The 12,668-nt window shown below is 34.6% G+C and overlaps 1 protein-coding gene across 6 annotated transcripts; it reads left to right on the top strand.

The window, feature by feature from the left end:
• The first annotated feature begins 3,700 nt into the window (after positions 1-3,700).
• Positions 3,701-10,563, top strand: LOC109002287 (uncharacterized protein At1g10890-like). Of its 6 annotated transcripts, XM_018979961.2 has the most exons (6): positions 3,701-3,863; positions 4,106-4,184; positions 4,787-4,985; positions 6,580-6,792; positions 9,410-9,629; positions 10,133-10,563. In XM_018979961.2, exons 3-6 carry the CDS (start codon positions 4,849-4,851, stop codon positions 10,397-10,399), a joined length of 837 nt encoding a protein of 278 aa, XP_018835506.1. In that variant the 5' UTR covers positions 3,701-3,863; positions 4,106-4,184; positions 4,787-4,848; the 3' UTR covers positions 10,400-10,563. The 6 variants fall into 6 exon arrangements, with proteins under 6 accessions (XP_018835506.1, XP_018835504.1, XP_018835505.1 ...); XM_018979959.2 differs by lacking the exon at positions 4,106-4,184; XM_018979960.2 differs by having other exon boundaries at positions 3,701-4,184.
• Positions 10,564-12,668: the final 2,105 nt, after the last annotated feature.

Here is a 12,668-nt window from a genome sequence, read left to right as displayed (position 1 = left end):
ATCTAAGTATAACCTATGATAAATGAATAGTGATAATTGCAGTTCATCTACGCCTTCTGTTTTGGACGTGTTTCACCGCCACCACCTCATAGTTACTTGCAACCAAAGAGTAGACAGCTTGGGGGTTCGACAGAACGCCTCCGATGCCTAAGTCAGTCACTAAAAGTAATAATGTAATTCTCAAGAATCAAATCTTTTTCACGTACTCGGATTCTCCCCTTATATAAAATTTTTTTATCCGTCCTCGTTCTTTAAGCAATAATGGTTATCCATTATTCAAATTTAAATCTGGATATGAAGGTTGATCTTTTAGTGAATTTAAATGATAACCGTTTTTATCTTCTACCGCCGCTGGGTGATTACCCAGTTGATATTGGCAGTGGGCTGGGCCCTCTCGGTATTGATTGGGTTTTTCAATAATGGGGCAAGCTTCATGCATAAGCAAAGGCCCAGGCCCATGCAGTACTAACCGGTTGGGATGTCCTCTCCACCTTCTTTTTGCATCCATGTATATGCTTTATCAACGAATTTTTCTAATAACGGGAAGGACTGTGGAGTTAAGTATACTTATTTCAAAATCTTCCTATTCCTTTGACAATGTTCATTCGATCAGTGCTATTATACTCTTAACCGGAAAAACTTTCTTAAAAGTTGTCACATTATTTGAAGTCTGTTTATTGTTTCTATACAAATAAAATGCATACCCAACCCTAGCCAGATGCGGTGGCCATGGCCCATCTCTCTTTCATGGGTCCAACTCAGACCAGGCCCTTTCCATTCATGGATCCGGGAATACGCATTTGTCCTCAAGCTCTAGAATGGAGATACACTAGTAACTTAACTTAGCACTGTTCATCCGGGCCGGATTTTTTCCCGGCCCGGTCCGGAACCCGGAAAACCGGATTCCGGTTTGGGTTCCGGCCCGTATCAAAACGGATCCGGAACCCGGATTGCGAAAATCCGGACCAACACGGTCCGGGTACGGGTTGGGGACCCGGGTACTGGGTTTAAACCCGGTACCCGGGTCTTTTAATATAATCCGTGTGTTTCCCCGACTCACCTCTCTCTCTCTCTCTCTCTCTCTCTCTCTCTCTCTCTCCCTCGTTGCGCTGCGGCAGAAGCAGAAGCCCTAGGTCCCTAGCCGCCACCATCGTGACCCCGTCGCCGCATCTACTTCATCGTCGCCCCATCTCTCTCGCCGTACACCTTTGCCTCTCGGTCGTTGTTCTGGTACTCTCACTCTCTCGCTCGCTCGACGAAAAAACCCTAGCCTACCTCCCTCAGTGCCGACGAAGAAACCCGCCTCATCCTCGTGACCCAAGGTTTGTTCTCTGCAATTTCGGTCCGTTTTATTCCGATTTGGGTCTATTTTATTACCTTGGAATGACAACGAAGAAATGCTACGGCTTGTGTAGCTTTTGTTTGGGTAAGATCTGGGTTTTTTTTTTTGTTAAACATGGGTATAATGTATATGCTGTAAGTTTGATAGATTTTGGTTTTATTTGACTACTGGAACTGGAAGAATGGGTTTTATTTGATAATGTATATGCTGTAAGCCGTTACCAGAGAGTGAAGTGGGCGTAATTTGGATGTCAAATTACAGTTTGATTAGATGCATTTTTTTGTGTTGGGACTGGTATGATAAAAGCAATATTTGATGGGTGTTATAACCTTTTTAATGATTGAGCTGCTCTGATTTTGATTAGTTTGTAGCTTTAATTTGGACAAAGATGTGCGAGCCCACTGTTATTTTCCCTTCAATTACTTAATATTTCAGTAAAGTCCGAATTTTGATTTTGTTTAACATGTCTCGAGGACCTGAGGTTGAATCGTTGATAGTCTTGATCAACCCCAAGTTCAAGAGGGATTAAAATAGGGACTTAAAATCACAGTATCTACCATCTGTCGTGCAAGTTAGATATTCAATCTGTTCGAGTTGTGTAATGTCCGACCTAAGATGCAGGAAAAATGGTTTTGTAAAATTAATTAATAAAAAAGTTTTTGTAAATTGTAAAAATAAAAAAATAAAAAAATTCCGGGTTCAACCCGGAATCCGGAATCCGGGTTTTGAAAAATCCGGACTCACCTGGGTTCCGGCCCGGGTCTTACCCGGATTCATCCGGCCCGGGTTTCAGCCCGGATTTAAAATCCGGGTCTCGATCCGGGTAGACCCGGGTTTCCGGGTTGGAACCCGGATGAACACACCTAACTTAACTCCCACTTTTATGGGCCAATAAGATTCTTTACAAGTAGTGTTTATTATGAAAAGAAAAATATGTACTTTTTTTTTTTTTAATTACAGCAAGTCTTTTATTTGTTATTTTATAAAGATAAATTATATTTATAATCATAAGATAGGTATAATCTTTTTGAAAAAATGAGTAAATATAATATTCATATAAAAAAATAATTTATTAATGATAGATCTCACTATTTTTTAAAAAGAATGCACGACGCTTGCACAACTTATAATTGTATCCATATTTTCTTATTTAAAAAAAAAAAAAATAGTGTGCGATGCTTACGCACTTATATAATTGTAAATATCATTTATCTTTAAAAAAATAAGCGTAAAATTTATAAAAGATTTTTCTCATTAGCTAGTTCATATATTCACACCACATACCTATTGTGACAAACCGAATTCATGAATTAAATCTAAAAACACTAAAACCGGCCCCAGATTCTCTCTTCATTCACATGTTTTTGTGTCTTTGATTGTTTGAATATAATTTTAATTGATAATTTCTTTAACCAAAAGAGGGAGGTGGCGCTATCTGATTTAGCTTCGAGCTGGTCTCACCTGAAGTGGCATCATTATTGATTTTTTCGAAATTTATAAATAATTTATACAAATTTTAATTTTGTGTAATCTTTTTAAATAATTAAATAAATTTAAAATATAAATAAAAAAGTTACTTTAATGGCCCAGTTTGGTCCAAACTGTTTGGATACAGATGAGATGAATCATCTGTACGGTGAAACCATCCCGACAATCCAAACGCATATACGAGAAAAAATATTTATAATTGTAAATTATTTAATTAATTGTTTTAAAAATAATAAATAAAATATAAGATTTATATAAAAAAATTTATTTTTTTCAAAATAATTACACAATATTTATCTAGTTTATAATTATATATTGAATTACTCTATACTATACAGTGAAATCTGTCCCAAAACCAACCGCCGGCGACAGTACAGATTTGTGTATTAAATAAATCGAACAATGTAAATTTTATGGGACCAACTGGTTTTCAACAAGCACTGGGAAAAATATAACGTCCAGAATTTTCTAATATAAAATTTTATATATTTCTTAGTTAAATTTTATTCTAATATATAATTACAATAAAATAATTCTAACTTAATAATATATAGAATAATATATTTTAATAAATAAATGAATAATATTAAGTACAATTGTGAAATATACAAATGTAATAAAATTATTTTTAAAAAATTTAAATTTATTATTAAAAATTAATTTTTTCATATATATTTCATATCTATTTATTTTTAAATAATTACTTAATACTTACACATTTATATCTATAACTATCATTCTTCAACAGAATTTTTTACAAATTATCTCATTTTTCTTAATACTTAAACAAATTTGTTGACAAATCATCTCAAATTAATCAAACGAGACCACAGGATCTCACTTAAAAAGAAAAAAAAAAAGAAAAAAGAAAAAAAGAAAGAAAGGGACAACGCAACCGAGCTTGAGCACCGGGACTTGGAGTCCATGTATTCTCTTTCTAAAGAAAATCTGTAAGACGCGCTGTCTGTTAGGGTTTATCTAGGTACCGATGCAAAATTTCCAAACTTCAAGATCTTTCAGATTGGTTCGACAGGTAAATCCGTAAATCTGGTGCCTAGGGTTTTTCCGTTTCGATCCCGGAAGCTTTTAAGTTTTCTCTGATTTTGTATGCCCCCCCGTTTGGTTCCCGCGAAAATTGAGGGAAACTGGAATTGCGAGCAATACATTTTTGGTTGTCTAGGGTTTCAAACAAAACGATTATTTACTCTCAGCTCTGCCGAAAGCATTATTCATATGAAGCTTAATGAAAACTGCTCCTGTTTGGGACGATTATAGGACTGCTCCATTTGCTTAGCTTCCGAACGGAATATTCATTTTTAATCCCTTGAAAAGAAAGGAAAAAGGGGTAAAGAAGGTACGATTGCCAATTTCTGCGATTATTTTTTCCCCGAAGTGAAACACGTTGTTGACGTTATTGCTGCTCAACTGGTTGATTTGAATGAAAGACGAAAATGTCAAGTTATTGTTGTTTGTGCTATTTCCTCAACAACCATGGTTGAAGTTAGTAATGTTTACATCATCAAGCTGCTATATTGCCATCGTTCCACTAAATTAGTGGATAATTGGGAAATCGAAGTTTGAAAGATTTTGATTAGCTTTATCGTGTTACTTATGTGAAAAATTCCTTTACTGATTTTACTTTTTTGCAGTGTTTTATATCTAAGCCGACTTATTATCTTTATTTTGTCTATTTTTAGCGGTGAATAAGACCTATGCTGACTGATTTAATTTAATTATTTTTTATTGGGAAAAGATTGTTTCCAGTTTTCGATGTTATTGGTGACTCGCGAGATTGGAAAATCTTCAGGGTGATCCATAATCATGTTTATCAACTGATTTTTCTATCTTTTTTTTTTTGTTAACTTAAATTAGATTGTATTCAGATATCTAAGAGTTCAGTGTTTTGAATCAAAACTTTGTTGATTGAATTTTGTACGACCAATTATGTTTCTATAGGAAAATCATTGTTTCTGGTGTTCCATCTTGATATCATTAACCTAAAGCTGAGGTCATAGGAGATGCCTCGGGATTTGTCACGATCGAGATCTCCTTCGTATAAGCGAAGGTATTCACCATCTTATGCGACACAGAGGTATAACAGGAGAAGTCGAAGAGATAGAAGCCGGTCTCCATATTCATCCTATTCTTATAGCAGGTGATCCCGCTTATAGTCCCACTTTCTTGTAGTGATTTTTAGATTGTTTGCAAGAACTTTGTAAGAACTTTGGGGAGTCTTATCGTCAATGCTCTTTGGATTTACAAAATGTGTTCGAGTTGATCCGTACGCATTGTTTCCTTCCATGTTGAATTTTGAGTGTTTCTTTATCTCTATAATATGAAGCCTATTTCGTTTGGATAGAAAGGAAAATCCTTGATTTTTTGAATATATTTTTTATCAGAAAAACTTAAAAATTGAAATCATAATTTCGTGCATGCATAATTTGAGGTGCTTGTACATTCACAAATAGGGAAAATAGAGAAGAGTTGAATTTTTTAATTAGTAAAATGTGACTGACTCCAGAAAGAAGAGTTGAATTGCTAGTTGGGCTATAATACTTTAGACAGAGGTGCTATAATATGAATGTGAATGCAATGAATTTGTGTTGTTCAGGGTCTCCTGGTGAGAGAAATATGGAAATATATATATTAAAAAATAGAAATGTTTTAGCCACAAAGAGATCCCACAAAAGTAATTCTACAAATTGACGTGACTTAATGTGATATGTTGGATTGTAAAACTATTTTTATTGTAAAGTAGATCTAACGTATCATATGAAGTCATGTTAGTATGTTGGTTTATTTTTGTGGGATCTCTTTGTGGCAGTAGCACTTCTCATATATAAAAAAAGTATTCCCTCCGCTTGTTTCAACTTTGTTTGAACGAATAGAAATGTTGGAATCTGATTGTTTCTGTCAGAGAATGTGGAAATCTATCAAAATTTGTGACAAAAGGATTAAAAAATTTGAGTCTGCGACTTTATTTGGGCTACTGATGGAACATGATTATTTTCTAGTTTTGCCCGCCTAGATACGACTCTTATTTAAATTAGGTTTTTATGCTGTAATTCCTTCTTTTGTTTTTATTTACATGTGGTAGCAGAAGCATATGGATATTGATATTGTCTATCTTGGTATTTCATAACTTCTTGCTGTTTGGAGAATATTCTGTTTTCATGAGCTTCATAAGCACCTTCATGATCTGTACACATATATTGATGATGGTCATGCTATTTTCGAAGCATGTTGCTCGATTATGGCTAAACGATTTGTTATTATGTTGCTCAGTTTGTAAGCACTTGTTGAGGGCATAACCTTTGGGGAAGTTACCTTGTGTGTGAAAATCCTACAAAAGAAGTTACTTATCAAAAAACAAATCCTACAAAAGAAGTTAAATAAATAATTGGGGCAAAATATTAAGAGTGGTTTGAGGATTGAATAAAATGCATGCTCTTCATGATAAAATTAAAAGAAAAGAACTTTCTTCCCACTGTTTGGGAAGTGAGCAGGTGATGGGTGCAATTGGTTGTCCTTTTGTTGCTCGATTGTGACATTTCCTTCTTCATGTGATGAAAGATGCAGCTCACAGAGGTTATTCTTAACAGTGTATGAGGTAACTTGTACGTGCTTCTGTATTTACTGTACTTAATGTTGGACTGACTTCATACTTATTTTTATATGTCTAAAGGTATTCAAATTCCTTGCTTGTTTGTTTTTGTTAGTTCCTCAATATATTTAATGTTGTTATACAGAAGAAAAAGTCGTTCTATTTCACCAAAACACCGCAGAAATCATTCACGTTCTAGACGTCATAAAAGTCGTTCACCAACTCCAAGACATTCTAAGAGGCAAAGGAGTAGAAGTTCCTCCTTGTCTCCTATTCATAAATCTTCAAGTTCAAGTCTTGGGTCCGTAGAGCGGAAAAATGCAAGTGAGAAATTGAGATTAGAAGAAGAGAAGAAAAGGTATATCAAATAAATCTCATACGATTTTTTAATCAATTATGTTTCTTTTCTTCCCCCTACTTTGTGTACTTGGTGCTTGTCTTATGCTACCCATATATTATGGTAATTTGGATTATGGGTGGGAAATCCCTCTCTGGTGTTTTACGTTAGTCCCATATGGTGTTTCTCTGATTATAATGTTGAAAAATGAAAAATTCATCATTATGCACAGTCTGGACTCTGGTTCCCCACAGGTCAAAGATGATCATTTTTATCATTTTTGCTTCTTATAAACCTCAGGAATGTAATATCCTGTGAAGTATTTGCACCGCATTGTAAAAAGAACGCGGAAAAATCTTAGTTGTAGACCCGCATCCATCTATTCTCACATGTCAAAAGTGGTTCAAATTATGATTTTCTACTTTTGGTTGTAAACCCTAGTTAGGTACTTGTCATGTATACTTCTTGTGTACTTGGGCTATGCCTCATTTTCTTATGAATAAAATTCTTGATTACCTATAAAAAAAAATGGTTCAAATTGAGTACTGTGTTTCTTAGTATTCATGTAGAGTTGAGACAGAGTTTAGTTGTGCAATTGTAGTATTGAATGTTTAGCCAATATCAGCAGTATTGGAATAATCAACACAAAAGGCAAAGGCCACGAGAACTTTTCTAAATAGCAGCTAGAAAAAACAATTACGTTCATACTGTTTGCTTTGCCAATCATAGGAAAATCCAGCAAAGCTACCTGGCCATAATCACTATAACCTGCTAATTCTCACTCAGATTACACTTATCAAACAATTATGGATAAAAAGAGTTCGCAATCTGATTGAGGGGATTTTAGTGAAGCGAAGTTGTTCAATATTGTTTCTTGGAGCACTTCTTAGATTTGTGAACTCTCTGGAAATGACTCTATATGATCTTGGGAGATGCATGAATGAAGTTGTGATGTATGCTCCTATTTGGGGTATAAATTTTGTGATACTAAAATGTTCCACCCAGCCAGATGATAGTTGCCTTGTTCAATTGCCAAAAACAAAAGCTCATTTTCGTTTGATGAATGAGTTGTGTACCGGCATCTAATATTTGGGAGTGCTGTTAGTATTTCTCGTGTCTAGTTTGCTACAAGCATAAATCTACCTTTAATAATTTTTCTTTTTTACTAAAAAATTGAATCTAGAACTGTATCATGTCATCACATCCCAAATGATTAAAAGGTTCAGTTATTTCATGCTTGTGTGTGACTGAAATGAAATGGTACTTTGGTAATCTGTTAGGGACATGAACTTAATCTTGAAATTTCTTGAGTATGCACCGATGCATGGAAAGGGTATTAAGGGCCTGTGCATAAGTGCTTATAAAAAAAAAGGGCCCGTGCATAAGTACTGAGCTTTTGGAACACATTGCTTTTAGGTAGATGCTGCATTTTAGGATATGCCAAAAAAAAAGCATACCTTTTAATGCAACTTGTATAAATTGAAAAATGTCTTTCTAGAGCATGGCATTAACACTTTCCTTTAGTTATGGTTGCCCTTCTGCAATTTCTTCTTTCTTCATGCTAGTTTGTGGTTTTAATTTGTTGAGCTAGGTTTTCGGTGGACACGTACCTAAGAGATTGAGACATGCTTTCTTCCTTGTATCTCTTGGATCTGTGAACTTGAGAAACTTCTCATGTTTTAACTATTCAAATTGCCACCTCATCATCTGGTCAAAACATAATCTTGATTACTTGTTCTATTTTTTCCCATAATACTCATTACAATTGGTTCTAAGTCTGGTTTACATCATGTTGTGAGATTTGATTGACAGAGAAGATTTGTATCTCATATAACTAATTATTGTATTATTGGGCCTAAGCTGCAAACTTGACTTTTCTCAGCTAAAACTCGCATACGGGTTTAGCAAGTTAGGGTCATTTTCTTAGCTATTTGGGTTTACCTTTAGGCAGATTACCGGACCCCCAACAACTGCACTTCAGTTGGACTTAACCAAACCAAATTGCTTGTATTGCAGCCTTGACACACTGTGTTGAGCTCTAATTCTTGTTCCTGATTGCTTTCTGAATAGCCACATTTTTAGCTTGTGACATTCTTTGGTGCTTTTGGCACTAAATTATTACAAACCCTTAGATAAATATGGTTTAAAAATTATAAATATTTATCTTAGAAAAAATGCTTAATGCAAGAATTGAATCTTGTCAGTGATTAGTTTTAAAGCTGCAGCGGATTACTTGACTTTCTTCTCCACAGGCTTTTCTGAAGGAAGATACTGCTATAGTTCAACTTGTTATATTTGATGATCAAATTGGGTGCTTCGTTTATCTACTGTTCACCAGTTTTGAAACTCATTTGTTTGGATCAGGATTCGGTTAGAGGTATGCCTTAAAAGCATAAGCATATATTTAGTGCCTTTGCTGTCATGAAGGTTAGTCTGCCATATATTATAGCTAAGTACTAAGTAGAGAGGAGGAGGTAAAAAAAGGAAAGAAGCAGATATGTCATAATTGATCTTTTAGTTTTATAGTTGTCTCGATTTAAAAACATTTGGAATCATAAGTGCAGCGTTTGGAATCATTAAGTGAGGCATTCCCCTAAGCGTGGGTGGTCATTTCCTCCTAACTTCTCTTTATTCTCAGGCGACAGCGGGAAGCAGAGTTGAAACTAATAGAAGAAGAGACTAAAAAAAGAGTGGAAGAAGCAATTCAGAGGAAAGTGGAAGAGAACGTAAACTCTCTGGAAATTAAACTGGAAATACAGAGGCGGTTGGAGGAGGGGCGGAAGAAAGTTTGCAATGAAGTAGCAGCTCAACTTGAGAAAGAAAAGGAAGCTGCTGTCATTGAGGCTGGACAAAGAGAGGTATCTTCTTTAAATCATGCACCCTTTTCTTCCCTCTCCCCGCTGGTAGAAAAGGTGCACTATTACTAGCATTGGCAATCCTTTTCAATGTTGTTTTTTTTTAAAAAAAAAAAGGCCGACTGAAGCAGAGTCATCTGTCAGATATGGTACAATGTTCTGTTATATATAATAAGAAGAAATATCAGTCTTGAAATCCAGTAGCATGACATTTGGGATTGGGATTTTCAAAAACTTGAAAGAAAATATGGGTATGGGTAAAATTACTGTACTTGGTTTTGATTGGCCTCTTGTTTTCTGCCATTGTACTACTGAACCTTGCTCTTTCTTGAAAAACATTTTTTGTTGGCTTTGCTTGTAGAAAAAAGCTCAGGTTTAGTTTAACCGATGCATAGTTTCTACAACCCAATCCTCCCCCCTCTCCCCCTCTCAATTGAATTGACTAACATAATATTCTTTCTTGTTCTACCAAATTGACAATGCCACTTGATTTATTTGGTTGACAGGAAAAGGCTCGAAAAGAGAAAGAAGAGCTGGAAAGGATGTTGGAGGAGAACCAGAGGAGGGTAGAAGAAGCACAGAGAAGGGAAGCTCTAGAGCAGCAGCAGCGAGAGGAGGAGCGGTACCAGGAGTTAGAAGAGATGCAAAGACAAAAAGAAGAGGCTATGCGGAGAAAGAAACTGCAAGAAGACGAAGAACGGTTAAACCAGGTGAAATTGCTGGGCAAGAACAAATCCCGCCCGAAAGTGTCGTTTGCGCTTGGCTCAAAGTGAACACTAGGAATTGGTATATTAAAATATTAATGGGTTTCCAAGCATATGTGCTGGACTTAAATTCCACGTTCACATTTGTAATTCGTGATATATTCGTGCTTTTTAACGAAGTCTTTCGTGTGATTAATGTATTTTTCCAGGTTTCTTTTCATTTACTTTGTTGAGACTTGTCTCGCTCTGTTTTTTGGGTGCTCGAGTATGCGGTTTGTGCAGTAGGGTTTACAGCCTTCGGTTCCACAACCCCGTCCCCTTTGATCATTCCCCTTTCTCCTGCCTGCGGGGCTGTATTAATAGAATTCTCATCTCTGTTCTTGCCTCTCACATCCACGTCCAGGCTGACTTCTTGGGCCTTTTTTTTGGTCGAGTTGGCCTCCAGTCTATTCCAAAACAGGCCTGTGAGTAGGGTGAGCCTGTTTCTCTCTCGATCAAGTTTCTGTTGCTCAGGTCCGAGACTATATATATAGTTCCACGCATTTTTCTTATAATAAAGAAAAAAAAAATCATGAAGGGATGCGTTTCAATATTTGTGTAGATCAATGTCTTTATTTTCTTGGTGGATTAATTCAGCTTCATTGAAGAAATAATAGTATCCAAGAATGCCAATGAGGGGGTATATTCTATAAAAATGGCACTAAGATCACTCCCAATGAATTTGTATTTTATTTATTTATAATATATCGCCAAAACTCACATTTTCTTTACCTAATAATTTTTACATACTACCATATATTAACTTAGCTATTTTTTCTCTATATTATTTAAATAATATTAAAATTTTCTATTCATTTCAAATATTTCCTCTAACTGCCAATAAAATTTCATATCCCCATATATTTTGATAAATTAGGAAAAATTAGGAACTGAAGGAAAAGTAAGAGAGAATAAAAAGAAATGAAGATGGAAAGAAAAAAATAAATTAGATGGTAAACAATAGCCGCTATATGTAGTGAGTTGATTATAAATAAGGGCTCAATTGGATAGTGAGATGAGATGGTTTCAAATGAGTTAAATATAATATTGTTAGAATATTACTTTTTAATATTATTATTGTTTTAGAATTTGAAAAAATTGAATTTTTTTATTATATTTTCTATGAGAATTTAAAAAAATTGTAATGATGAGATGAAATAAGTTGAGTTGAGAATGTTTCTGTATCCAGTAATCCATGACCATTAGGAGTTGGGGGGTCATTCGTGATGAGTGGTAGGTTAATTGCAGCTTATTCTATGGATTTGGGCCCAGACTCTAATAATTCTGTTGAAACGAGAAGTTTGTTGGAAGGTCTCCACAAATGCTATCAGTTGGGTTTTTCTCGGGTTGAGATAGAGTCTGATTCTCAAATTTTGGTTAGCTAGATCATCAAGGGTGAATGTAATATATGGTGCTTAGAGGACTTTTGGGATGAATTACAAGTTTATTTGAATTGCATAAAGTACAAAATGAGACATGTTTTCAGGAAATACAATGTTGTGGTTGACATTTTTGCCAAGTGGAGAGACGGTGGTTCTAACATGGATTGGTTTGACGATCGTATGCTTCCTAGTAGTCTAAGAGATATTATTCGCTTGGACAGAATTAGGTTGCGTTTGGATGTTGAAGTGAGTTGAGTTGAGTTGAGTTGAGTTGATAAAATATTGTTAGAATATTATTTATTATTATTATTATTATTTTGAGATTTTAAAAAGTTGAATTGTTTATTATATTTTGTATTGGGATTTGAAAAAGTTGTAATGATGAGTTGAGAGGAGTTTTGGTTCCAATAGTCTTCTCTATTTGTGGACTTTGTAAAAAATTTCCAGGTATGTTCCTTTTCTAGTTTACTTATTCCCCTAATTCTGATTTGCCAGTGTTTTTTGTTGCAGGATTTATTTGTTTTTGTCAAGGGTTGGAGATCACTTTGGTTTTTTTGTCATGTAATTGGATGGGTTTGGTTTTAGTTGATGATAATGTATTCCCAAGTATTTTTCTGTAACTACGGTTTTCCTCTATTCAAAGTTAGGGCTATCAATAAAATTAAGGTACCATTTTTTTTTTTTTTAATTTAAAAAAAAATATATTTCTGTATCTAAATGAGACCTCAAGAGAAAATACATATAAGATACAAGATCTATTGGGTCTCCATTTTGACAAATATTTATATTTTTGAAAGAAGACACCAAATTATTACAGATATAAATAAAAAATCAGATTCACAAGATCTGTTGGTATATTAAGATTTTAAAAAAATAATAATTTAAATCCAAAATTTAGTAACAAATTTAAATAGAAG

Source organism: Juglans regia, chromosome 16 (genome assembly GCF_001411555.2).
Source record: "Juglans regia cultivar Chandler chromosome 16, Walnut 2.0, whole genome shotgun sequence".
NCBI classification, from domain to species: domain Eukaryota; kingdom Viridiplantae; phylum Streptophyta; class Magnoliopsida; order Fagales; family Juglandaceae; genus Juglans; species Juglans regia.
Note: the sequence above shows the minus strand (reverse complement) of the source record. Positions and strands in the feature narration are given on the sequence as shown.